At 36.1% G+C, this 26,249-nt stretch overlaps 4 protein-coding genes across 12 annotated transcripts; 2 read left to right on the top strand and 2 right to left on the bottom strand.

Annotated features, from left to right (window-relative positions):
* Nucleotides 1-737: 737 nt before the first annotated feature.
* Nucleotides 738-3,667, top strand: LOC104119220 (scarecrow-like protein 22). The gene is made up of 3 exons (XM_018778647.2): nucleotides 738-883; nucleotides 983-1,123; nucleotides 1,200-3,667. Exon 3 carries the CDS (start codon nucleotides 1,200-1,202, stop codon nucleotides 3,342-3,344), a length of 2,145 nt encoding a protein of 714 aa, XP_018634163.1. The 5' UTR covers nucleotides 738-883; nucleotides 983-1,123; the 3' UTR covers nucleotides 3,345-3,667.
* A 2,415-nt stretch (nucleotides 3,668-6,082) lies between these two features.
* Nucleotides 6,083-10,662, bottom strand: LOC104119221 (scarecrow-like protein 6). Of its 8 annotated transcripts, none has more exons than XR_011410596.1 (5): nucleotides 10,532-10,662; nucleotides 10,307-10,430; nucleotides 8,115-10,195; nucleotides 7,537-7,597; nucleotides 6,083-6,570 (listed from the first exon to the last, which is right to left on the bottom strand). XR_011410596.1 is itself a non-coding variant. In XM_070182737.1 (3 exons), exon 3 carries the CDS (start codon nucleotides 10,047-10,049, stop codon nucleotides 8,175-8,177), a length of 1,875 nt encoding a protein of 624 aa, XP_070038838.1. In that variant the 5' UTR covers nucleotides 10,050-10,195; nucleotides 10,307-10,430; nucleotides 10,532-10,662; the 3' UTR covers nucleotides 7,923-8,174. The 8 variants fall into 8 exon arrangements, 3 of the variants coding, with proteins under 3 accessions (XP_070038838.1, XP_033508167.1, XP_018634164.1); XR_011410597.1 differs by having other exon boundaries at nucleotides 6,083-6,567; XR_011410599.1 differs by lacking the exon at nucleotides 7,537-7,597.
* A 995-nt stretch (nucleotides 10,663-11,657) lies between these two features.
* On the top strand, nucleotides 11,658-21,881 carry LOC104119222 (uncharacterized). Of its 2 annotated transcripts, none has more exons than XM_018778651.3 (4): nucleotides 11,658-12,061; nucleotides 13,535-15,190; nucleotides 16,182-18,831; nucleotides 19,253-21,881. In XM_018778651.3, the coding sequence occupies exon 1, from the start codon at nucleotides 11,847-11,849 to the stop codon at nucleotides 12,024-12,026; it is 180 nt and encodes a 59-aa protein (XP_018634167.1). In that variant the 5' UTR covers nucleotides 11,658-11,846; the 3' UTR covers nucleotides 12,027-12,061; nucleotides 13,535-15,190; nucleotides 16,182-18,831; nucleotides 19,253-21,881. The 2 variants fall into 2 exon arrangements, with proteins under 2 accessions (XP_018634167.1, XP_070038837.1); XM_070182736.1 differs by having other exon boundaries at nucleotides 13,526-15,190.
* LOC104119223 (uncharacterized) lies at nucleotides 18,892-21,519 on the bottom strand. The gene has a single exon (XM_018778649.3). It carries the CDS (start codon nucleotides 21,517-21,519, stop codon nucleotides 19,264-19,266), a length of 2,256 nt encoding a protein of 751 aa, XP_018634165.1. The 3' UTR covers nucleotides 18,892-19,263.
* Nucleotides 21,882-26,249: the final 4,368 nt, after the last annotated feature.

Below are 26,249 nucleotides of genomic sequence, written 5' to 3'. Positions count from 1 at the left end.
TTGCATTTATTATACGTTATATAACTGACACGTAATTTATGATTATGTAACTTGATCTGAAAATAAATACTTACTTGGTGCTTCAATGCAATCCTTGCAATGTATGTTATTCAAAAAAATACAAAATCATATTCCATCCGGTCCACTTTAAGTGATTTTTTTATTATTTTTTTTGTAATCCACAATATTTGATTTTTTCAGATATCAAGAAGGAATTAACTTCTCCTTTCCAAAGTTGTCTTTGGAGTAAAAAATATAGAAATCGTTTGTTATATTTTCAATGAGCAAATTAAGATTAATATGATTAATTTTATTATTAATTAATACCAAAAAATAAATTTATTAATATATATAAAAAAAGCTAAAAAAATCAATTAAAGTGAACTAGAGAGTATTAACTTTTCCAGAATAATATTGTAAGTGGGTCTTTTTGGAGGAAGACAGTAAAAATATTATAGTAGTAAAGTCGTATACATTTACGGTGAGAAAGGTAAACAAAGAAACTAAGTATTGCGGATTCCAAATAGGAAGTGAAAAAATCTATATAATTTTTTTTATTAGAGAAGACAAAAAGAGATTTTTTTTTTTTTGTCAAACAATTATTAGGAGATATATTTCCTTGTAATCAAAATAAGTAGGAGTAGTATTTTTTAACTTGAAAATACTTTTTTTTAAATAAACATATAACCTTGATAAAGAGTGGGGCCCCTAATTTTTTGGGGCTAAAGCATGTGCTTTATTGGCTATAGCCGGCGTTGCTAAAATGGGGACCAAGTTTATATTTTTTAGCAAAATTGCTGTATTTTTCTGGTTGTGGGGTTGGTTTTTCTGTGGAAGATAAGCTATTGAAGAAGTTACTACCCTTCAGATCTAGAAGTAAAAGGCAAGAAAATGAAATTATCTTCTTCTAATGTTAAATTTTTTTTCTTTTTTTTTTCTCTGGTTATAGTGGTTTGGAGCTGATTTTTTTCTTTCTTTTCAGATGAAATGGAGACCAAGTTCATATTTTTGAGCAAATGGCTGTTTTTTTTGTTCTTGGGTTTGGTTTATATGTGAAAGAAAAACCATTGCAGAAGTCACAACCCTTCAAATCTTGGTATTAGATCATTCAAGTATCAAAAAGGCAAGAAACCAAATTATCTTCCTCTTTTACTGTTAATTTTTGTAGTGGGTTTAGCTGATTTTTTTTCTATGTTCAGATGATTGTAATACCTCAAAGTAACAACCTAGCAGTAGCAAAAGGAGTACTTGGTGTTTCAAGTTATGTACCTTCAATTTCTTCTTCAACAGAAGCACCAATTTGCAATAAAGGTTTAACCTTTACAAGAAATGAATCTGTCTCAGTGTTGGATACAAGAAGTCCTAGTCCTTCAGCTTCATCTTCCTCATGCTCTTATGGTGGCCAACATGCTGGAAATAATGGAGTTCCCGGCGCCGGAGCTGGAAAAATTGACGGCCGGAAAGAGGAGTTGGTGACTGAGCTGCAGCCATTTTCATTTGGGTTGGAGCCAGAAAAATTTAATCTTGGATTTGGGGATTTGGATAATTTGTTGCCGGAACTTGCCGGCTCCGACCAGACCATTTTTCGGTGGATCTCCGGCGATATGGAGGACCCATCAGTCAGCTTGAAACAATTACTCCAAGGAGGAAATGCAAATGCTGATTTGGGTGGTGGAGTTTCAGTGGCAGGTTCTTTTGCTTGTACTGATAATATTTCCTTTTCTAGTTCAGATATTTCTTTAGATGCCAACATTGAGAAAATTGGTTATGCTGTCATAGACTCAAACAACAGACCAAATAATAACTTTGAAAATCTGAATGCCAATCTTTTGGCCAAGAGTTTACCCCCTGCTTTGAGCTTTCAAGAACAACAATCAGAAGAGAAGCCTCAAATTTCTTGTCCACAAATAGTGGCAAACCAAACCCAGTTCCAGAATTCCGCTTATGTTAACTTGTTTGGCTCATCATCATACAACATGAATCAAGAACAGCCGCCACCCAAGCGCCACAATTCGGGTATCCTGGGTTCTAGCTTAGGCTTTCTATTGCCTAAAGTTCCGTTCTTTAGTCCCAGTGGTGACTTATTGCTGAGGAAACAACCATTGGGACAAATGCAGCAACAAGTCAATTTGCTGCCTCCTCACCAGTTTCAGCCAACGCCATTATTTGTACCTAAGCTTGAGGCAGCTGGTGGTGGTGGTAATGGTAATTTGGTGGTGCCTCGTCATCAACAGCAGGAACAACAGTTCATTTATGACCAGATTTTTCAGGCCTCTGAATTATTACTGGCCGGACATTTCTCAAACGCGCAAATGATATTGGCGCGGCTCAATCAACAGCTCTCTCCCATTGGCAAACCCTTCAAGAGGGCTGCTTTTTACTTCAAAGAGGCTCTGCAGTTACCTTTCCTTTTGCCTTGTACATCCACATCTTTTCCACCAAGAATTCCCACCCCATTTGATTGTGTGCTTAAGATGGATGCTTATAAGGCTTTTTCTGAAGTATCTCCACTTATTCAGTTCATGAATTTCACCTCCAATCAAGCTATTCTTGAAGCTCTTGGGGCTGCCAAGCAAATTCACATAATAGATTTTGACATTGGCTGTGGTGCTCAATGGTCCTCATTAATGCAAGAACTCCCGAGCAGCAATAGAAAGGCAACTTCCCTAAAGATTACTGCCTTTGTATCTCCTTCAACCCACCACTCCGTTGAGATTGGCATCATGCACGAAAGTTTAACGCTGTTTGCTAATGATGTGGGAATCAGATTTGAGCTGGAAGTTATTAACTTGGATTCCTTTGACCCTAAGACTTATCCCTTATCCTCCTTGAGGTCATCTGAGTGTGAGGCTATTGCTATTAATTTTCCCATATGGTCTATTTCAAGTTGTCTATTTGCATTTCCTTCACTGCTTCACTGCATGAAGCAACTTTCACCAAAAGTTGTTGTATCATTGGAACGTGGATGCGAACGTACTGAACTCCCCTTAAAGCATCACCTCCTCCACGCCCTCCAATATTATGAGATACTTTTAGCCAGTATTGATGCTGCTAATTTAACACCAGATGTTGGGAAAAAAATTGAGAGGTCTCTCTTCCAGTCTAGCATTGAGAACATGGTCTTAGGGCGCCTCCGATCCCCTGACCGAATTCCCCCATGGAGAAACCTATTTGCTTCTGCAGGATTTTCACCTGTTGCGTTTAGTAATCTAACTGAAATCCAGGCAGAATGCCTTGTTAAGAGAACTCAGGTAGGAGGATTTCATGTCGAGAAGCGCCAGTCGTCTCTTGTGCTATGCTGGAAGCAGCGGGAACTCTTGTCAGCTTTGTCTTGGAGGTGCTGAGGAGCTTTATCTTATGAAGCCAGACAACTCTTTCTTTTAACAGCAACATTTACTAGAGGTTTTGACTCTTCAATTTGATGTCTGTTAAAAAATCTGCTTACATTTGCTATGTCATTTTCTCCGTATGTGTAGTCTTTGACTGTAGGCAGGCCTTCCGCGTTAAACAAATCCTAACTATTATCCCTGTTTGAATATCAGTGTGTTGTATCTTCCCAAGTTTCCCTGTGTATTAATTTCTATCTTTTCCATGTTCTGATACAATTGCTAAGTACTATTAACAATTTCTGGATAGTAATGAGTAATGACCTGCTTTTCTTTCTGAATGTGTTGAGCTTCCTGGTTACAAGCATGTTAGTTCCCAAGTGAATAGTTTCTCTTAAAATGAGTGAGTAATATATTCGACTTTTGATACATGTATTGGTATATTAGATAAGAACCAAAATTGGAGGCATGTTCTGAACTTAGGACATGGATACTCTTATTGGAATTACATTCCTATTCCTATTCCTGCTATTAATAAGCAAGAGTTTCACGAGCTTCAGGTCGTCTTTTCCTGCCGACCAAAAGGCTTAATTGGAATTTTGTAAGTTTGGTTCACTGTTTTAATACAGTGGGAAGTGGATATGTATCTTCAAAGAGCGGCATGTGTACGTCTTGTATAATGTCTCTGTCAACGCAAGTTTTTTTTTGTTACACTACTGTTTGTCAGCTCTTGTGCCTATTTTTGATCCTCTTCCTCACTCTGTTTTGATTTAAACTTTTTGGCTGTTTGGCATAATACTCCCTTGAAAGATCAAAACTTAGTTCTGCTAAAATTTCCTGTTGGTTGCTGTCTTCTTTAAGTTTTCTCTGCTCTATGTACTACTCTGCTGACAAGTTAGATGTAACACCCAGATTAGATAGAGTCCCACGTCGGCAAAATACAAGAGGGATGCTGGATATATAAGTTAACAAGCCTTAGATCCTAGTGACGCGTTTTAAACCCTCGAGGACCTAGGCCCAGAGCGGACAATATCACTAGCGGGCTGGGCTGTTACATTGGACTTTGGTTCTTTTAATTGCCCTTGGATGCTTTCTGTTTCATCTTGCTGAATTTCATGCTTAACTGACATATAAGAAACTATTCGGAAAACATATTAGATCCCAAGTGTTAGTGCATAATGTTAGAGATTAGATAGTTTGAAGAGTTGAGCTCTTTGGATATTGTCTCACACTGGACAAATAATCATATAATTACATTTAGATGTGTTTTATATCTTAGTCGGATTATTATTAGTGTATTGTCTTCTCTTTTTTAAGCTGTTGTATTTCAGTAAGTTTAGAATAAATATTGCACAAGGTTCTGTGAATTCGTTTAGAAGAGTATAATTTATGTGATCAGAGGCGGATCCAGGATTTAAACCCTATGGGTTTAACTTTTATTGTTTTAACCATTGAACCTATTATATTTTTAAAGTTATGGGTTCATATCTATTATTTTTGCAATTTTAATGAATTTTTACATACATATTTTTATTCCGCGTCGAAAGTTATGGGTTTAGTTGAACCCATCCCCGTCCCCGTCCCCAGAACACTACATCTGCCTCTATATGTGATGGAACAAAACATTTACACTCAAGAAAAAAATTACTTCTTTTAGCGAGTGAATTGAGAAAATTTTCTCATCTATATTGAGAAGTTCTTTGAAAGCCAAATGCAAATTTTCCATTTTGGGGATTATTATTTTCCATTTTGTTAAACCTTGAGCGTACTTGCTTGTTGTTATTGTTTCTTTTTTTTTTCTTGAGCCGATGGTCTATCGAAAATAATTTCTTTACCCTCAAGGTAGGGGTAAGATTTGCGTACATACTACCCTCCCAAGGGTCCACTCGTGGGATTATATCGAATTTTTTTTTTTTTGTAAACCTTGAACGGACTTGTCAAGTTTTGTATCGAAGTCTTTCCAAATGAAAACGACATATTGTTCGTATTAGCTTCTCCAACTAGGTTTTAATTATATGATTAATTAATATTTGTCATGTTCACATTATACCAACTGCTAAAGGATTAAAATTAATCAAAAGTCCTCAAAACATGGTCCTACACTCCTTAATGAATTTCATGTCCACCTGCCTTGTAGTCTACGTTGGATTTAATAAAGTTCACTTTGAAATGCTCAAAATTTAGATTAGATTATTGAGTTCAATCAAACATGACCCATGTGGTTTGCTTAAGTGGATGGACTAAATTATTCAAGATGTTGATAACAAATACAATGAATGAAGTATATAATAATAATTTGGCATGCATTATGTAATCCAAATTACCTACATCCCTTCTAAAATAATGATGGGAACTTCGTATTTTCAAAAGAATGATTGAATTAATGACGTATAACACTTCCCAAAATACAACAATAATATAATACAAAGTCGTTAAATTAATGTAATGCTAAGCTGTCGCGCCTTATTTTTTTCACCCACTCCAAATTCAGACTCTCCTACAGGACCAGGGCCATAGTTTAGAGGGAATGCTCTAATTAAATGGTCGTAGAAAATATACAATGACGGTGTATATGTACGGGTCAATTTGCCTACACCTCGATTCTCTTAGCGTATATATTAAATAACTTTGACCATTAAGACTTGAGCAGATGAAAAAAAAAAATTTATCTCTATAAAAATTTGAAATCCAAGTCTTCATAATTTTTATCCAACTTCATTTACCACTAGTATTTGTAGATTCTTAGCAAAGTACTGTTTCGCACTTACTACAAGTCCTTTGTATAAAGAATAGAATGGAGCAATCAACTGTTTTCCAGTCTCAGTTACAAAGGGCAGTATCACATAAATAAAGTGAAATAACAATAGTCATATGAATGAATATTAAGCAACATTTACTTGTGAGTTTATCAGATCAAACGGGCAAATCAAGATCAGAGGCGGATCCTGATTTGAATTTTATGGGTTCCTATTGTAATCTCAAATTAATATACAATAATAACTGGGTTCACAGTTATATATTTATAAATATTTAATGGGTTTTTTAATAAACATATAAGGTCTTCACAAAAGTTACTGTTACCCGGGAACCCAGTAACTATATTATGCCAACTTCATTTTTATTTAATAGAAAAATTAAAACTTATGATCTTAAACATCACATCGATTAGCTCGAGTTGTCTTAGATTAGATCCCAAGTGGGGCTTGAGCTGCTTTATTCGGTCTTCAACTGGCCTACAAGACTGCTAAAAGAGAAGAAAAGTAAAGGTGAAATTTTTGTGGGTATAAAATCATGTCATTAAAGGTAAAATAGAAAGTTCGAATTAGGAGAGCGGAAAAAAAAAATTGAGGTTATCAAAAAGTACCCTTAAACTAAAATTGTTTCTAAACATAAAAGGATGACCTTTTTTCTGGAACAGACTAAAAAAAAGAAAGTATGTCATGAAATGGGACAAGGGGAGTAATAAAAGAGCATAAACCTCAATAAAACATGAACACACATGTCTAGAGAGGACTGAAACAAAAAAGTCAAGACCATAACATGGCCCAATTGTTCTTTGGGCGGGAAGGATGTTAGATTATGTCAAGACATGAACTAATCAGTAGTCAAAAGCTGTTTAATCAAAATATGAAATGGCTCTCCTTAGAGAATTTACTACAGCTTCATAACTTGCAAAAAATGCATATACAGTAATGCAGTGAAAGTAATCAAACCAATATCAGCTCATACTTTGAGAAGAACCAAACTAGTAAGAATTCTTCCCCCGTCTAAAATGAATTGATTGAAGAAGAATTAATTCATTCCTCCATTAGCAGCATACAAATACTATCTGTGTTGACAGTGACTTACACCAAAAGGAACATAAGCAACGTAGCGACAACAGCTAGTGAGATTTCTGTGGCTACTTAGTTTATTATTGCAACGCGTAGACATGCCTATTTTCCTGAGCAATGCAGTAAGCATAGAAGTATTTCGCCAACTTATTATGCCTCAAAGCCAACTCGGCTGAATAATTTATAATCCTCTATATCCATGACAATAAAACTACAAGATTTCTAAATTTCATAATTCATATGAACATACTACAAGTTACAAATATTAGGACTATGCTGGAGTTCAGTCAAACTAGATTCCTTAATCTACCTGGAAGCAAAATAAAGTGAAGTTTAGAATATTGTTTCCAAGTGTAAATTCTAACAAGAGTATAGACCTGTAGAAAAGATCTGTCCGGTACATAGCTCTAACCTGGTTCTTATCCGACCTCACTATACCTATCAAAATTCAAACATCGTATCCAACACTTTAAGAGCACAAAAAGATTATTTACATAGGAAGTGACTTTCCTGTAACCAGGAAGCTCAGCACACTCAGCCAGAAAAACATGCCATTACTATCCAGTGTACATGCAAAGGACACCAGGCAAACAAGCGGATGATAACATTAGCATTCACCAATAAAGGATTATCATACTGCTTATCCAATAAATCATGTTAATATCTGTTAGCACTTACCAATTGTTCCCAAATATGGAGAAATGGACGATTTTTTAATATTATTAAACAAGGTAAAAAAGAAAGCAATTAATACACAGTGAAATGCTGAAAGATACTACGCAGATTTTCAAACAGGGAAAGTGGTTAAGATTCTGTTTACACGTAGGAATGCTTGCCTACAGTCAAGACTACATATGGAGAATTAGATGTACCAAAAAGAATTTACAGGCAACAGTGGAGGTGATAGCAATGTAGATTAAATTTTGAACAGACTATCAAATTGAAGAGTCAAAACCTCTAGGAAATGTAGCTGTTAAATGGAAAGAGTCTTCTGGCTTTCATTAGATAAAGCTCCTCAGCACCTCCAAGCCAAAATTGACAAGAGCTCCTGCTGCTTCCAGCATAGCACAAGCGACGTCTGGCGCTTCTCGACGTGAAATCCTCCTACCTGAGTTCTCTTAACAACACATTCAGCCTGAATTTCAGCCATATTACTAAATTCAATAGGTGAAAATCCTGCAGAAGCAAATAGGTTTCTCCACGGGGGCATTCGATCAGGGGATCGGAGGCGCCCCAAGACCATGTTCTCAATGCTAGGCTGGAGAAGAGACCTCTCAATTTTTTTCCCAATCTCTGGAGTTAAATTAGCAGCATCAATACTGGCTAAGAGTATCTCATAATATTGGAGGGCATGGAGGAGGTGATGCTTTAAGGGGAGTTCAGTACGTTCACATCCACGTTCCAATGATACAACAACTTTCGGTGAAAGCTGCTTCATACAGTGAAGAAGTGAAGGAAATGCAAATAGACAACTTGAAATAGACCAGATGGGGAAATTAATAGCAATAGCCTCACACTCAGATGACCTCAAGGAGGATAAGGGATAAGTCTTAGGGTCAAAGGAATCCAAGTTAATAACTTCCAGCTCAAATCTGATTCCCACATCATTAGCAAACAGCGTTAAACTTTCGTGCATGATGCCAATCTCAACGGAGTGGTGGGTTGAAGGAGATACAAAGGCAGTAATCTTTAGAGAAGTTGCCTTTCTATTGCTGCTCCGGAGTTCTTGCATAAATGAGGACCATTGAGCACCACAGCCAATGTCAAAATCTATTATGTGAATTTGCTTGGCATCCCCAAGAGCTTCAAGAATAGGTTGATTGGAGGTGAAATTCATGAACTGGATAAGTGGAGATATTTCAGAAAAGGCCTTATAAGCATCCATCTTAAGCACACAATCAAATGGGGTGGGAATTCTTGGTGGAAAAGATGTGGATGTACAAGGCAAAAGGAAAGGTAACTGCAGAGCCTCTTTGAAGTAAAAAGCAGACCTCTTGAAGGGTTTGCCAATGGGAGAGAGCTGTTGATTGAGCCGCGCCAATATCATTTGCGCGTTTGAGAATTGTCCGGCCAGTAATAATTCAGAGGCCTGAAAAAACTGGTCATAAATAAATTGTTGTTCCTGCTGTTGATGACGAGGCACTATCAAATTACCATTACCACCACCACCAGCTGCCTCAAGCTTAGGTACAATTAATGGCTTTTGCTGAAACTGGTGAAAAGGCAGAAAATTGACTTGCTGCCGCATTTGTCCCAATGGTTGTTTCCTCAGCAATAAGTCACCACTGGAGTCAAAAAATGGAACTTCAGGCAATAGAGCACTTAAGCTTGAACCAAGCGTACCCGAATTGTGGCGTTTGGGCGGGGGCTGTTCTTGACTTATATCATATGATAATGAGCCTAACATGTTAACATAAGCAGAATTCTGTTCTGATGGTTGTTCTTGAAAGCTCAAAGCAGGAGGTAAATTTCTTGCCAAAAGATTGACATTCAGGTGTTCAAAATTAACATTTTGCTTGTTGTCTGAGTTTATGACAGATCCAATTTTCTCAATGTTAGCATTTAGAAGGAGATTTGAATTAGAAAAAGAGACATTATCTGTATGAGCTAAAGAACCTGCAGCTGAGACCTCAAAACCAGAGCTTTGAACAGAAACTCCACAACCCAAATCAGCATTTGCATTTCCTCCTTGGAGTAACTGTTTCAAGCTGACTGATGGGTCCTCCATATCGCCGGAGATACACCGGAAAAGGGTCTGGTCGGAGCCGGCAAGTTCAGGCAACAAATTATCCAAATCCCCAAATCCAAGATCAGATTTTTCTGCCATATTTCCACCATAAGAGCATGAGGAAGCTGAAGCTGAAGGACTGTGACTTGTCGTAACCAACATAGAAAAAAGTTCAATTTCTTGTAAAGTTTGAATCTTTATTGCAAATTGGTGCTTCTGGTGAAGAAGAAATTATGCACAAAACCAGAAACACCAACGACCCCTGTTAGGCGTTAGAATTTAGGAAAACTTTGAGGTATTACAATCATCTGAACATAGAAAAAAAAAAGAAGAGAAGAATCAGCAAACCCACTACAAAAACAGACACAAAATAACCATGATAAACAAACAAGTTCACATTAAATAATTAGGTTTCTTGCCTTTCGCTACTTGATGGATCTTATTTTTTTACCAAGATTTGAAGGCAGTGACTTATTCAATAACTTTTTTCTCATAGAAAAAACAGCCATTGGCTCCAAAATATGAACTTGGTCTCCATTTCATCTGAGGTAGTAAAGAAAAAAAAAATCAGCAATCCCACAATAAGAACAGCAAAAGAAAAAAGAAAGGAATAACAGTGGTACAAGATATTTTCATTTTCTTGCCTTTTACTTTGAGATGGATATTAATTTTTCTAACAAGATTTGAAGGTAGTGAGTTCTAATATAGGTTTTTGATTGTTTCAGATGAAGAAAGGAAAGTGTTTCATTAGAATAAGAAAAGGAGAGTTCCTTCGATATTGCTTGTGTTTGTAAAAAGAAGAGGAAGGGGCTGGATTGTATTGGGCCTTCGGAGCAGACTTGAATCAATACAGGCCCACAAGAATGAACAAAGGAAGCCCAATATTTCTTCTATATTGGTAAAAACAGTTAAGAGGCAAATGACATACACAGATATTCCAAATTTTACTATAGGGTGTTTGGGTTAGCTTAATTTTCATCAAATGGATGGTAATCTTTCTAACAAGAGAAAATAGAAAAAAGAGGGTGGCTAAGTGTTCACTTTCAATAACATTTGTCTAGGTAAAATTTGGATCACAAATTTTACATTTGAAAATATTTGCAGCACTACTCCGTTGTTAACAATGTAATCAAATTGAACAAATGATATAAAATGTAAAGGCCTTGAGGCAAAACCCATGTACTTCAAAAATGCCCCTAATGCTAGTACTTTTGAAGTATATACTATTTTTTGTATGCACTTAAGAGGTTTTTATCTAAAGTCTACAACTTTAGATAAAATTTGTAACTTTAGATGCGGATTGTGCTACTTCAATCACGTAGGTCTAAAGTCATATCCAGAATGGGTAAAATTGCAAAAAAAAATTGAATTTAGAATACAACTTAAATAGTGGCCCCAAAATCAGATATTTGTGTTACCCTGGTAACTTGTAATTAACTTTTTATTGAAGAACTAACTTAAACAGTCACTCATCTAACTGTTTAAGCTAAAAAAAGTCGATGAATATATAGCATATGTATAATATATATAATCATATGTACAGTTAAACCTCTCTATAACATCTCTATAAAACAACACTTCATTATAATAGTCAAGATTTTTCGAAATTAATTTTTATATTATGTTATAATATATATTCTCTATAACATTACTTTATTATAACGTACAAAAATATTCGGAACAAACGAGACTGTTATAGAGAGGTTTTACTGTATATAGAAAAAATTCTTTAACTCTCACGGTTACTGGGCTATAAAGCCTATTGGAAGTTTCTGGACTGATCCCCCATCAAAACTCAGATTGGGTCCCACATTTCCACCTCCGCAAGTATGCAAGCAAAGAACCTTGGAGAAGGGGCCAAATCTCAAACACAAACCTTTATAATTCCCCTTTCATCAATCTCTCCATAAAAACCCTAAACCTCAACAATTAGTAGCAAATAATTGGATCTTCAATTCAATGGGATTTTTCAAAAGTACATTCTCGTTTGTTGTGGGTACGGGTTTCGGAGTGTACTTGGCCCAAAACTACAACGTCCCCAATATCCAGAAGCTCGTTAACACTGGCCTTGTCATCGCCAAGCATCTTGAAGAGAATTATCGTAAACCCAAAAAGAGGGCAGATGATGAAGATTTGTAAGCGGTTCTTTACGGCGTCGTTTTTTAAGTACACAGGTGCTTAGTATTTTGACTTTTTAACTATTGTAACCTCTATGGCGGGGATTGGGGAAGGGGTTAGCAAATTTGATTTTTTGGGGGGAGGGTTTTGTTTTGGGGATTTGAAGAATTTGCTGAATTTTCATTGTTTTTGTTTATACGATTCATCAATGAAATTTGAAAGGAATTTTTCTTTTCAATTATTTTGTTTAGCCAATTGTGACTTGGAGTTTGATGTTCCTTTTATTACTTTAATATGTGCATTTAAAAGAATAATATGAGAATGAAGTAGGACGAATTGTGATGAATAGAAATATATATATAGTCTTTCCGAATTAATTTGAGATTGAGGTATAGTTGATTAATATTTTTAAAGTGTCAACTGTTAAGAGGAGGATAACTTTAAGATGGGAATTGCCCAATGATTAATAAATCCAATGGTGAGAAGGAGATCAGTCAAATGTGAGAATGTGCTTGAATTTAATGAACCTATCTATCTCATGTTAACAGCCGAATCTCAAAATATACTGGAATTAGCACGACTTGCCAAAGGGATAAAGAGGAATTGCAAGTTTACATCACATGTACAATGAGACAGATACCTGCTGTAATATTCTATTATGTATGATGTGGTTTATTTTTCTATCGAAATGGATATGCTAATGAATTTGGGTCCTCGAGTTTTTTTATCTCTTTAACAACCGCCAGGTGACTATGTTTATCAAAAAACCTGAAAGGAAAAACAAACATATGCATGTAGATGGCACACCAATGTTCTCTATTTTATGAAAGGTCCTATGATAAGCCTAGGATTCTTCTAGGCTCAAATTGAACTTATGAAATATCCTACAATAAGTCTAGAATTTTACCACATGTAGACTCGAAATACAAGTGACTGAGTGAGGAGACATTAAACAAATACCGAAAGTTGGACCTGGCATGCTTTCTGCATCTTGTTAACCTGGTTCTAAATTAGCCGCTAAAAGAGAGGTTTGGCCCAATCTTTTAACAAGTTGGATCTACGGCACTTTTGTGCTTGATGAAGCTTTTGTTATGGTAATTAATATGTAACTAGTTGCTGTGTGAGTCTGACTGAATGTCTTGTCAATATGATGACTTCCAACACTGTATAACAAAAACGAATCAAAATATTTGCAACTTAGCACTGGTCCAAGGAACTTCATCTGTTTATGAGCATTTCAAGCTGTATGTTGCTAGCACACAGTCACCAGTGTTTACCTAAGCCTATATCTGCTTATATACTGCAAGTGTTGCTGACAGCAAAAAAGAGTTTATTCTCCATTGGTACCTCTGGCGTCCCATATCAGCATAAAAATGAAAAGTGATAGAATGTTCTTATTTTTGCGCAGTGAATGATACATAAGTCATTCAGATGTAATTCGTAATCTTTTACCTCATTTAGATATCTGTTCCAAACATTAATTTTCAGGATTCAACTAAACAATTTTTTTTGCATTGGAGATTAAGCAGAAAATATATGCAGCAGTACCATCAAGTGTTTCAGATATGCAACAGTCCTGACGAAGAAAGCATTAGCAGCAGCTGAAACGACTTACGTGATGAAGCAGTGAAGGAAACAGATAATAATTTCTCTGCACGCGTTTGTTCTTCTGCTGTATGCTTGCCGTTAAAATTAGCAATGATTCTAGCTGACGATGTTTTATGCTACTTGTGCTATTGATGCATTTGCACATATTAAGATGGATTCAAAGTTCTTCATTAGTACCTATGTTATCAAGCACTAAATTCACCGTTAAGGTTTAGTTGAATGGTTGTTTACTAGTTTAAAAGGCAACATTGTTGTGCAGGAAAGAGTTGATTTTATGAAGGGCTGAGTGTAACTTAAACTTAGTTTACTTCTCAGTACTAATTGGTGCCAGGTACTTTGGCAAGCTTATTAATCCTTTGGTTGAAAAAGTTGCAAAGGTTGTATGGAGAATGATTCCCAGATCTGATTTAGGCATCGCCACCCACTTATTAGCTGTCCATATGTCAAACTAGTTTTGCAATGAGACTGAATTTCGCTCGGTAGTTTGGGGGCACGAGTAGATCCGTATAATGTATTATGACTTGTGTGAATCATCGGTTTTGGTTTTCAGATTATTCGGAATCGATTTGGAAGAAAGAATTTCATCATTGAAACTTTAAGTTGGAAGAGTTGACCATGTTTGACTTTTGTGAATTTGACCTCGAAATGGAGTTTTGATGGTTTCGTTAGGTCCGGATGGTGATTTTGGACTCGGGCGTATGCCCGGATTTGCATTTGGATGTTCCTAGAAAGATCCGACACTAATTGGCGAAAGTTGAAAATTCGAAGGTTTGGAAAGTTCATAAGTTTGACTCAAAGTTCACTTTGTTTATATCGGATTCATATTATGGTTCCGGGAATTGGAATAGCTTCGTTATGTCATCTGGGGCTTGTGTGCAAAAATTTGGGTTTATTTCGGGTTGATTTGATATGTTTCGGCACGAGTTTTGGAAGTTGAATGTTCAAAGTTCATTCAAGTTTGATTTGAAGTGAGATTCGTCATTTCGATGTTGTTATGTGTGATTTGAGGCCTCAAGTAGGTCTGTGTTAAGTTATGGGTATTATTGGTATATTTGGACGGGTCTCAAGGGGCTCGGGTAAGTTTCAGACATGGTTTAGATAAATTTTGTCTTCTGCTACATTGCTGAAGGAGTGTTGGTTATGGTGTTGCGCGCCTGCAGTTGGTTTTGCGCTAGTGCAGTGATCACAGAAGCAGTAATGTTGTCGCACCCACGAAAAGGGGCGGAACTTGGAGTATTCACAGGTGCAAAAATTGAGGTACATCTGCGGCCCCGCAGAAGCGATGGACTTGGGCGCAGAAGCGAGCTGGAGCGCAAAAATGTGTTTCGCTTCGCACTTGCGGTTGCGCAGAAGCGGATGGAGATCCGCAGGTGTGAGGGGTCAGCTGGCTAGTGGAGTACACAAAAGAGGTATTTGTGTCGCAGAAACGACGCCGCAGAAGCGGCTCATGTGTTCGCAAAAGCGAAAATAGCTGGGCATAAGCTTTAAATTGAGGGTTTGGTCACTTTATTCGTATTTGGAGCTATAGACCTAGGATTGAGACGATTCTTGAAGAGATTTTCACCACATGGATTGGGGTAAGTGTTTTACACTCGGTTTTGATTATATTTCGTGATTCTATCTTCATTTTTGGTAATTCGGTTATGCGTTTTAAAGAGAAAATTGGGGATTTTAGCCTAGAGTTTCATAGAGTGAGTTTTTGAGTTTTGAACATCGATTCGGAGTCGGAATTGGGTGAAACTAGTATGGTTGGACTTTTAATTGACTGCGTTGTCGGATTTTTGAAATTGTTTGTCTGGTTCTGCGGTGCGGGCCCGGGTTTGAATTTTGAGTTGATTTTCTCTTTGTATGATCTTGTACCTTTTGGTGTACCACTTTTATACAGGAGTTCCCTCCCCATCATCAATGAAATTATTTTACCTTATTAAAAAAACATTTGTTATAGGAGTTTTGTCCTTAACTTTGTGTGTACTTTTTATCTTCTCTATGTTGATACATACAAGTCCTTGTGTGGCACAAACAGGGCACAGCTAGAACATTTTGATTTCTTGTCTCCCTTCTTATGTGCTAACTTTGATGCTAATATTGTTTTATTGCTTGCATTAGTGTCTTATTTTATCTTGATTTCTTTGGACGCTTGCTTGGATTGGTGGATTTCTTCCTATGTGTGGTCTCAGTTGTCAACGATACATGGTTGGGTATTTTAGATTTGGCTCAAGGGTGCAAGTGGCACGGAACGAGTGTCATGCTTTTGTGTCTGTTGGGAAAGATGCAGAGCATGAACATTTTCTTTTTGTGTCTTGAAGCTTTCTCTAAACTGCTGGTCTTATGGAAGTTCTCGATTAAGGTGCACGCAGTCTTTATTTTTTCGTGTGTAAAGTGTGCTCAGGTGTTACTCCATATGCTTATTTTCTTCAACGATCCAACTGATGGGACCTCTTGGTTCTGGAGACCTGATAAATATTCAATTCTGCCACATAAAGTGCTCCTCTACATTGGTATTCTTTCTATTTATCTTCTCGTTTCTTTTGTTTACCATGCCAGCTTGATTTTGTTTGTTTGATGTAGGGTTAGACCACACAGTGACACCATAATAGAGAACTAGATTTGGAAAGGTCAGTGTCCAGTTATGCGCTACTGAGTCTGTTGTTTCTTGGTCTTTTTGGTGCTCGCACTGTGATGTGGATCTTTAGCTTTGAGGAAAACCGGGTTTTTTCTGCATCTCTAGTGATTTCCTCTGTATGGTATGGGCTTTTCCAGCTTCTCACTTGACTGGGCCTTCGGTTGGTAGTGATTTCAGATAGGAGGATATTATTTAATCCTGAATTACACTGTTATTTAACACAATACTTTTATCTTCATCATCAAACTCTTGCCTCATTGTGAGAAGTCATGATTGATTTAAATTCTCAGCTTAGCAGAAGTCATAGTTGAATATTGGAATTGTTACCTTCTTGGCTAGTTGAATGCGCTATGATCATCTAATCTTAATCATTTACTGGCTTATTAAATATTAGCGAGGGACACATTGCTTGATATATAGATATCAAATGAGCAAAAGTGTGCGTAATTTAGATTTCAGCGTTTCAAAAATCCTTTCAAGTATTTTACATTACACTGTTCCGATTTGGTTTCTATTTCAAATTGATCGATATCAAGATGTTTTGCTGCGTATTTCTTCTTTTCTCTACCCAGAGTTATGTTGATTTAACAGCGGATACCTGAAACCATTGATAGGTAGATCATTGCATATGTGGGTTGAATTAGCAATATTTCCTATTTTGTTTGAACTTAATGGAGGTCTGAATCTTAATTATCCAGATCTCAGGCATTAAGTACGTTTGATTTTAAAGTCTGAATCTTAATTATTCAGATCTTAATCATTAAGTGTTTTTTTTTTTTTTACTTCACAACCACTTAATGGGTCTGAATAGGTCTGTAAGATTAAGATCTATAACAAAGACTTAATTTCATTAAGATGTTATCATCCACATTCATTACTAACTGCGGCCACCGCCTACCACTATCAACTACCACCACCACCATCCTCAATCATAGCCGCCACCACTACCACCACCTATTACCCCTACCACCACCATCATCCTCAACCATAACCACACACTCACCTACCTCAACTACCACCACCAGCCACCCCATTACCATCAATAACCATAACCGGCACCGTCCACCATTATAAACTATCACCACCCACCATCACCTTCCTCAATCACAACCACCACTATCCTCAACCATAATCGCTATCGCTACCAACCACCACTAGCTACTACCTAGAACCACCACCATCAACCAAAATCACCACCAATCACCGCCTCTAATCAGCACTCACAAGCACCTCCGTTAGCCATCACCACTACCAATTATCACATTATATATATATATATATATATATATATATATATATATATATATATTATTGATAGAATATTAGATTAATTAGTATTTTATTTGAATTTACGTTTATTAATTTTTAAATAAAGATAAATTCTATATATTCAGATGTTTAAAAACAGTCTTAATTATTTAATATTCAGATCTTAAAACACATCTTAATATTCAGATGTGTTTCAGACTAAGTTGCTCAGACACGGGTGCGGGTGTCCGACACGGGTGCGGATCTTGAGGTTGGATCTTTCAAGATGTAAATTTTAAGATTCGGGAAAACGGATCCTAGTACGGATACGGGTGCGGGGATCCGGCTAAAAATAATTTTAAAAAATAAAAAACTCTCTAATTTATGAGAAATTTTGTGGAATACTTGCGTATAGCTTGTAAAGTGTGGATTTCATTTTTATTCTCAAGTTGTAGATAAGTAAAAGATTGATTTCCTAGATAAGATATGCTATTTTCTTCAAATTTACCCTAATTTTAGTTCTGATTTCGGTAATCAAATTGTATCTCATCTCGAACTTTTCTGTCCGTCGCGGTCAAAGTATCCAAAATTGTTTGACCAAATCCGGTGCGGATCCCATACCCACACCCATAATAGTGTCGTGTCGACACGGGTACGACACCTAAACTGCCATGTCGGAGCAACCTAGGTTTCAGATTCAGACGTCTTAATCTTAATACACATCTTGATATTTAGATGTGTATTCAGATTCAGACGTCTTAATCTTAAAAAAACAAATACAAATGAGGGCTAATATTTCAGATGTAACTGGTTCTATCGTATAATTGTCTTTGCTTAGATATTTTTTTTGTCGGAGCTGGGTTTATTCTCTGTAGCATCTGAGGTATCGAGTTCATAGAATTTAGAAGGTAGTTGGATAACCGGGCTTACTTTTCATGGAATTGGTAAGGGAGGAGACTTGTGGAAGGGACTGATGAAGGCAAGAAGGAATCTGATAGCAACATCAGATATTAAGTTGGGAAATGGAGCTAGGATTGACATTTGGAAATGAAGATGTTTTAGGGATGATGCCTTTTTAGAACTTTCCCGCATTCTTTTGTATATCCTGTCAAAAGATCTCACCACGATACAAGTATACAAAGAAGGAGGAGCTCTATTCGACAACATTGGGATCTTGAGGAGTTCTAGAACTTTCTGTAGTTTCTACTGTACAAGCAAGGCATCACCAGTGCAGATCAAGACATATTGAGGTAGGAAGATCTGAGCAATGAATGATTTACTGTGACATCCTTCTATCATATGTTACTGAAGGGAGACAACATGATTTTTTCCCATCCCTCAGTATGGGTACAAGAGTGCGAAAACAAAATTCTTTTTGGTGTGGTCAACAGACATGTGAAGCCATACTTTTTTTTTAAAAGAAATAAGTAAATTTATTCATCAAAACATCTGTACCAAGATTGTACTGAGAGTATAATACAAAAGCTTGCTGGACATGAATCCTTTATGACTGTAAGGATTACATGAAATCGAGCATCATATCAATATCATAAATTTACAAAAGAAGCCTTGCACCAAAATTTCAAGTTCTGAATACGTCCATATTTGACAAAAGTAACAGTGTCCTCTTTTCCTTGAAACACTTCTCTCTAACCATATCCAGAGTCTTCCAAATCTGTTTTTGCTTCTTCCTCATCTTCCAGTCCTGCCAGCTGCTCAAAATTATAATAGAACCCAAGCTGTGTCTTTTTTCTTTTTCCACTTTCAGGCATTTGCTTCTTAGTCCACTGTTAGATGTAAGTCAGATGAACTTTGGGAAGTTGGAGTATCATTTGAGGGTGAATTACTACTGCAGGAGAGGTAGTCTACCTCTTTGCTATGTGTACGCCAATGATCAATTTTTGCCAGTTGATCTGGTGCTGAACTTGGAAGTGGCTGTGAACGAAGAATTTCTAGAATACTCTCTGCTTTCCCCAGAAGTAAGACGGCAGAGCGGACACCTTTTGCTCTCTCTTCAATAGTGCTATGGTGGCATTGCAGGGGTATAACTCTTTGTAGGTTGGTAAGACAAGCGCCTGTTATATCCACGATCATGGTTGACAATCTGTCGAACATGATTTTGCTATTCTCTAACTCTTTCCTATCAGAACTTTGCAGAAGAGTTTGACATACTCTGTACATACAGTTTGCTGCCAACATATTGGTAGGCCATCTTGAGGGTGATTCCTTTAAACAAGCATTCGAATCTTTCTTTCTAAATTCGGCAAATCTTTGCTTTGCTTTCTTAGAGAGTCCTTCAAGCACGTCTTTTGGATTTTGTCCTTCAGTGGCTGTCGTGCGGAGATCGACATCCAGCCACTTGTAGCATAAGTCAACTCCTACCCACACCAACTCTGCCGCCTTCCTGATGTATACTAGGTCTTTTCCGGCATCCAGGTTCTCTTCCACAACTTTGATGTACATGAGACCTTCATACACACACCTTATTAATTCCTTGATTGAGTGGAAATCAATGTCTGGAAGTGCAATTGCGATGCTTGTCAGCGTCACTACGGGAAGAGCCCAGCAATTAGGAGGTTCTTCCGAATCTAAAGAAGGAATTTGAGCATGGTCAAATTCATACACTCCCCTGAATCCGGGTGATGACTTCACCTTCTCCAGAAGTTGTATAAGATGTTTAGGCTGCTCCTTTTTCCCCATCCCGATCCAGTGACCTACCACATCACGGTTGCTTTGCATCATCAAATCAATTAATGCTTCCTCTCCTTCAAGGTGTAAAACATAGTGGCTAAGATCTGGCTTTAGACTGGCTTGCGACTCTATATCATGACTTGACACCATAGTGTTGCATTTCAGCATCCTGATTGCTTTCCGACAGCTTATCAATAACCAACTTACAGAGAAAGTGGAAATGAGCCGAACTAGCTTACTGAGTGACACCATCATAATTTGCATCCAAATACAGAAATCTAGAAGTCTGTTCTTTGTTTTATGAGCAAATTTTCTACCATGCCGGCCACAAATTCTGAAATCCAACGGGGATTCTTTCCATTGAAGCAGGATGCGGATCCAGTAGTTCTCCACTTTGAACAACTTGGCTTTGCAGGCATTATTTGTTTTTCTGGGGCAGCGGTAATTTATGGCTATGAACCATCTAAAAGCTGGCGCAATTGTTCCTACGCCTATTGCCACAGTCTGAGTTACAAGAATCAAGGTTGTGGACCACTTGTATTCAGAGTCTCCATTGCAAAAGTTGAAGCTCCAATGAAGAAAGTAAGACCTAAGCATGGCCTCAGCATAAATTACTGTGCTCAGAAGGCAGAAACCTCCAGATGCAGTGCATGTTGCTAAGCGCCCCGCCACGAAGTGGGGGCTAGTGGTATAGGCCATGGTCCAGAATTTCATCAGCTCGTCCTTCAGGTTCTCAGTTGTGCATTTAGAGGTGATCCCACATTCTTTGTTTGCTAACTTGTATCTCTTGTTATATTTCAGGTCCAAATAACACTTTGTAGTTGGTATTGCCACGGCTGAGGAGATCAGTAGCAGAAGCAAAACAAGCATAAGAAACATGAGGGCGATATGCTCTTTGCAGAAAACATAGATTACACCAGTAGCTAATTGTATACCAATGTTCACAATGGCTGTGATGACGAAAATACCCAAAGCCATTATGTTCATCAACAACTCTTTGTTCTCCATGAGTCCTAAAGAAGGCATAAAATTAGAAATTACCGTACAGATTAGAGTAGCACTGCTAAGTTTTGTCAGCTGATCTTGGCGACGAGGCATGGAGGTATTTAGATCAACAGACAACTTGGTGGCGACAGCTAGAAGTGTCAAGGTTGTAGCATTGAGAGAGAAGTAGTTGCAAGGAAACCAGAATTTTCTACGGCGCAGGCCATGAAGGACATCCATTGCCATAGCCAGCGCACAAGCTGCAGATGCTCCTGCAACATAGATACCGATCCATGGCATTGGCTCGCTGAATTTTGAGTCATCTAGGTTGCCATCTATGGTGCAACCAATCTTCCCCATCTCGTTTCACTAGTTCTCCAGTTATCTCTTAATGTAAAGCTGAAATCTTTATCAGTGGTGGAGCTTTTGTATGCTATTCTGAGGAGTTCTTGTTGGTGTTTCTACCTCTTGGTGTTTGTCTAGGTTGCTGTTTATCAATCTTCCCCATCTCGTTTCACTAGTTCTCCAGTTATCTCTTAATGTAAAGCTGAAATCTTTATCAGTGGTGGAGCTTTTGTATGCTATTCTGAGGAGTTCTTGTGTGTGTTTCTACCTCTTGGTGTTTGTCTAGGTTGCTGTTTTGGATGCAACTATATCTATTTGATTGTTTGACTATCTTTCAAACTATTTCCAGTGTTTTCCGAAGATTTACTATTTCTGAATCTTCAGTCTCATTCTTTGGTCATTGATGATTTCACGCGTTAAAGGCTGCTGCAAAAGTCAGCAAGATGGATGAGGGACTTTGACATGATTGTTTACTTGAAAGCTGGTGGGATATGATTGGCATTAGCTACTGGAGTGATTCCTCTGCTATATTTTACTTTCTGTTAAAAGTCAAGCGCATGTTTAGAATTTTGGAGGTTTCTCTGAAGAGCCCACATGAGTTTGGTTCAAAAGTGGTTGCCAAGATTGTCTGCTTGTAAGGTGGACAAAACGTATAAAATAACTTGGTGACTACGTTGATTAGCTAACTTGATGGGTCCAACAGACAGTAATTATATAGAAAAATGGTTTTCTCCAGATTGTGCTAAGCTTGTGAAATCTCACTACGCCACCTTCTAATTGTTTTAAGGTACTATTATAAAATAGAAATTATTAAGAAGTTAAGAGGATTAGATATTTATAAAAGATATTTTAAATCTTGTATATACAATATTTTAACTTTATATTTTCACCGATCCCATTTAATAGGAGTTTTTCCTTAAAAAAAAGAATAGAAAAGAAAAAAGAGAAAAAGTTCAAGGCTTATTAGTCAATACTCAATAGTATACAAACAATACAAGGTGTGTGTTCGATCTCATTGTCTTTTTACTCTTTAGAAGGAAGCGTACCCACCCCTGCAACAAACTCGGTTCCGGAACCAAAATATGGTCTTTTTTGACTCAAATGACCGAAATGTGTGAAAAAAAAATTTAGTGATCAAAATACATATAGCGCCCTTTTAAAGGGCGCTATATCTTTATACACATGGCTCAGGAAAAGCAGATAAATAGAATTTAATGTAACAAAACAAGGGCAGACTGCTAGGTGTTGCAACGGTTAAAGGCTAGATAAGAAGTTGGTTTTGTACTTGAGAATTAAGATCCAAGGTTCGATTCCCTCTAGCAACATTATTTCGTTTTCCTATTTCTTTTCATTATTTGGTTTAAGTATTTAGATATAAATATTTTAATATTTATAATTACTTTTCAATGTAATTAAAATAATTTAATATTTATTAAAAAATTATGATTTTTGAATTCATTTAAAGTAAAAAAAAAAAAAAAAAGAAGCCTTTTATTATTTCATTAAAAAATCTACCGATATTTTTAATAATTGTTATTTTGTATTATACATAAAACAAAATTATTTTTTGTATTTTTTGATACAAAAAATATATATAGTTTAATCTACTGCTTGATTTTTTTTATTTTTTGATATCTTTCTTTTTAAATTTAGTTATTAACATTTTAGTTATATTTACACTATATGAATTTTATTAATCAAAATTCTAATTATAAATATTATAATTTTCTTATTATTAAATATAAATTATTATAACTATTTAATATTTAAAATTATAATCGAAGAATTATTATTATCTAAGTAATGGATTATGATTTTCATATTCTTATCAGGACATTTAATTAAATGATTGTTCATAAACTAAATGGTTATAATACAATTTAGTTTATGAAAATTTAGTATAGAAAAATTAATTAAATGATTTTTCATAAATTAAATGGTTATATTTAGTTTAGTTTAGGATAATTCTTATTAGAAAAAAATTTAATCTATGAGCAACCATTTAATTAGTTTTCCTAATAAGAATATAAGAATTATATTCCATTACTTAGCTAATAATAATCCTAATGGATTATAAGAACAAACATATTCTTATTTAAAAATTTTAAATGGATAATACCAACACAATAGCCAAGGATTAAAAGGAGAAATAAAAAATACATTTCAGGAAAAATATATAATTAGAATTTTGATTAATAACTAAAATTTTAATAACTAAATTTTAAAAGAAAGATATCCAAAAAAATAAAAATCAAGCAATAGATTAAACTATATATATTTTTTGTATCAAAAAATAATTTTGTTTTACATATAATATAAAATAACAACTATTAAAAATGTCGGTAGATTTTTTAACGAAATAATAAAAGGCTTGTCTTTTTTTTCCCTTTAAATGAATTCAAAAATCATAATTTTTTAATAAATATTAAACTATTTTAATTATATTGAAAAATAATTATAAATATTAAAGTATTTATATTATCTAAATACTTAAACTAAAAAATGAAAAGAAATAAAAAAATAAAAAAGAAATAGGAAAACAAAATAATATTGCTAGAGGGAATCGAACCTTGAACCTCAAAGACAAAACCAACTTATTACCTAGCCTTTAACCATTGCACCACTCAGTACATTAAATTATATTCATTTGATTTTCTTGCGCCATGTGTGTAAAAGGCTTTATACATATAGTGCCCTTTAAAAGGGCGCTATATATATATTTTGGGCACTAAGTTTTTTTTTCACGCATTTCGATCGTTTGAGTTAAAAAAAACCGCATTTTGGTTCCGGACTCCAACAAACTCCTGTCCAAGGGAATGGGTTGACTTTTCAGTCCACATCCTGCTCAATTGACATTTCTTGTATGCCCCTAACATTACTAGAAATTGCCTTTTGAAAAATTCTAGAACAAATAACCAACCATTTATGACTTTTCTTTATGGGTACTAGTTCTACAATATTGAATTATTTTTCTGTTTTTCGATTTTTCACAACTTTAAATTTTTATATTTATTAAAATTAATTAACCATGTATTACTTTCTGGGAAAATATATGCATTAAGAGTCAATACTCTTACATTCACTACAAAATTTATATCAAAAGTTAAATATCGATAGAGACATATTTGGTTCAAATCCCACCAAAAATATTAATTTCTTCACATCTATTCAAGTTACCCTTTGCACGTGGCTAGATATCTAGTGGAATTAGTCAGTTGCACATAAACTAGCCCGGATAATTTTTTTTAGATGGAACCATAATGTAATGACACAGCCGGTCGTTTTGAGCATTTGCATTCCGTTCAGTTATTTGAAATCTTGAGAAGTATCATATGATGTATTATGACTTGTGTGAATCGTCGGTTTTGATTTTCAGGTTTTCGGAGGTGATTTGGAAGAATGAATTTCATGTTTGAAGCTTTAAGTTGGAAGAGTTGACCAAAATTGACTTTTTAGCATTTGACCTCGGGCGTATGCCCGGATTTGCATTTGGATATTTCTAGAAAGATTCGGCACTAATTGGCGAAAGTTGAAAATGAGAAGGTTTGGAAAGTTCATAAGTTTGACCAGAAGTTGCCTTTAAGGCTATCGGGTTCGGATTTTGGTTTTCGGAACTTGGAATAGGTCTGTTTCGTTATATGGAACTTGCCTGCAAAATTAGGCGTCATTTGGAGTTGATTTGATATGGATCGGACGCTTGGTTGCGATTCTATAAGTTCTTGAAGTTTGTTGTGATCCTCATGCGTTTGGCGTCTGATTTGTGGTTTTAGAGGTTATTTTGATGTTTTGATAGCGCGAGCGAGTTCGTGTTGTGTTTTTGGACTGTGTGGGTATTTGGTTTGGAGCTTTGGGGGCTCGTGTGAGTTTCAGATTTGTTTCAGAATGATTTTTATGATTTTTGAGTGTTGGTGCTGGTTTCATCGCTTTGCGATGTTTTTGTCGCAAATGGGATATCGCAATTGCGAAGTGGCCCTCGCATTTGCGAAAGTGGACTGCTGGGGAAAAAATCGCATTTGCGAAGAAATTCCTCGCATTTGCGAATTGTGGTTGTTTGTTTTTGCGAGGATCCCTGCCGCTTTTGCGAGGCAACTGTCTTCGCATTTGCGAAGAATTGGGTCGCGAATGCGACCTTAGCAGAAACTCTCCTCGTTCGCTTTTGCGATGAATTGTCCGCTTTTGCGGGGTTCGCAAAAGCGAATCCCATGTCGCAAATACGACATCCGCATCCTGCATATAACTGGGTAATTTCGAGACTTAGCTTCATTTTTTTATATTTTGAATCCTAGCCTCGATGGGAGGCGATTTTGTGGAGGGATTTTCATACCAAACCATAGAGTAAGCACCTCTAATCAATTTTTAATTATATTTTATGATTATACATTAGATTTAACATCAAATTCATGAGAATCTAGGGAAAAAATTGGGGATTTTGTCTAAGTTTTGAAAAAATAAAAATTTGAGATTTGAAAGTCGAATAGGACTCGAATTTGGAAATAAAATGCGTATATGGACTCGTGGGCCTATGGGTGGTCAAGACCTACCCTTGGACCCAAGTTTGGACCGGGCAAGCCCGAAGTTGACTTTTGTTAACTTTTTAGAAATTGTATAAAGGTCATAGCTTTATTAATTAAAATTATTTTCCCTTGCATTGTGTGATGTATTTAAGTCGTATTTGGCTAGATTGGGTCGGGCGGAGGTGAATTTGTAAATGAAAAAGCTAAATTAAGTATTTAGTTGGCCGAATT

This window comes from Nicotiana tomentosiformis, chromosome 8 (assembly GCF_000390325.3).
Source record: "Nicotiana tomentosiformis chromosome 8, ASM39032v3, whole genome shotgun sequence".
NCBI lineage: Eukaryota > Viridiplantae > Streptophyta > Magnoliopsida > Solanales > Solanaceae > Nicotiana > Nicotiana tomentosiformis.
Note: the sequence above shows the minus strand (reverse complement) of the source record. Positions and strands in the feature narration are given on the sequence as shown.

Bases quoted from the DNA above. Each gene is read 5' to 3' on its own strand.
- LOC104119220 (XM_018778647.2), top strand. From the start codon at position 1,200: ATGATTGTAATACCTCAAAGTAACAACCTAGCAGTAGCAAAAGGAGTA.
- LOC104119221 (XM_070182737.1), bottom strand. From the start codon at position 10,049: ATGTTGGTTACGACAAGTCACAGTCCTTCAGCTTCAGCTTCCTCATGC.
- LOC104119222 (XM_018778651.3), top strand. From the start codon at position 11,847: ATGGGATTTTTCAAAAGTACATTCTCGTTTGTTGTGGGTACGGGTTTC.
- LOC104119223 (XM_018778649.3), bottom strand. From the start codon at position 21,519: ATGGGGAAGATTGGTTGCACCATAGATGGCAACCTAGATGACTCAAAA.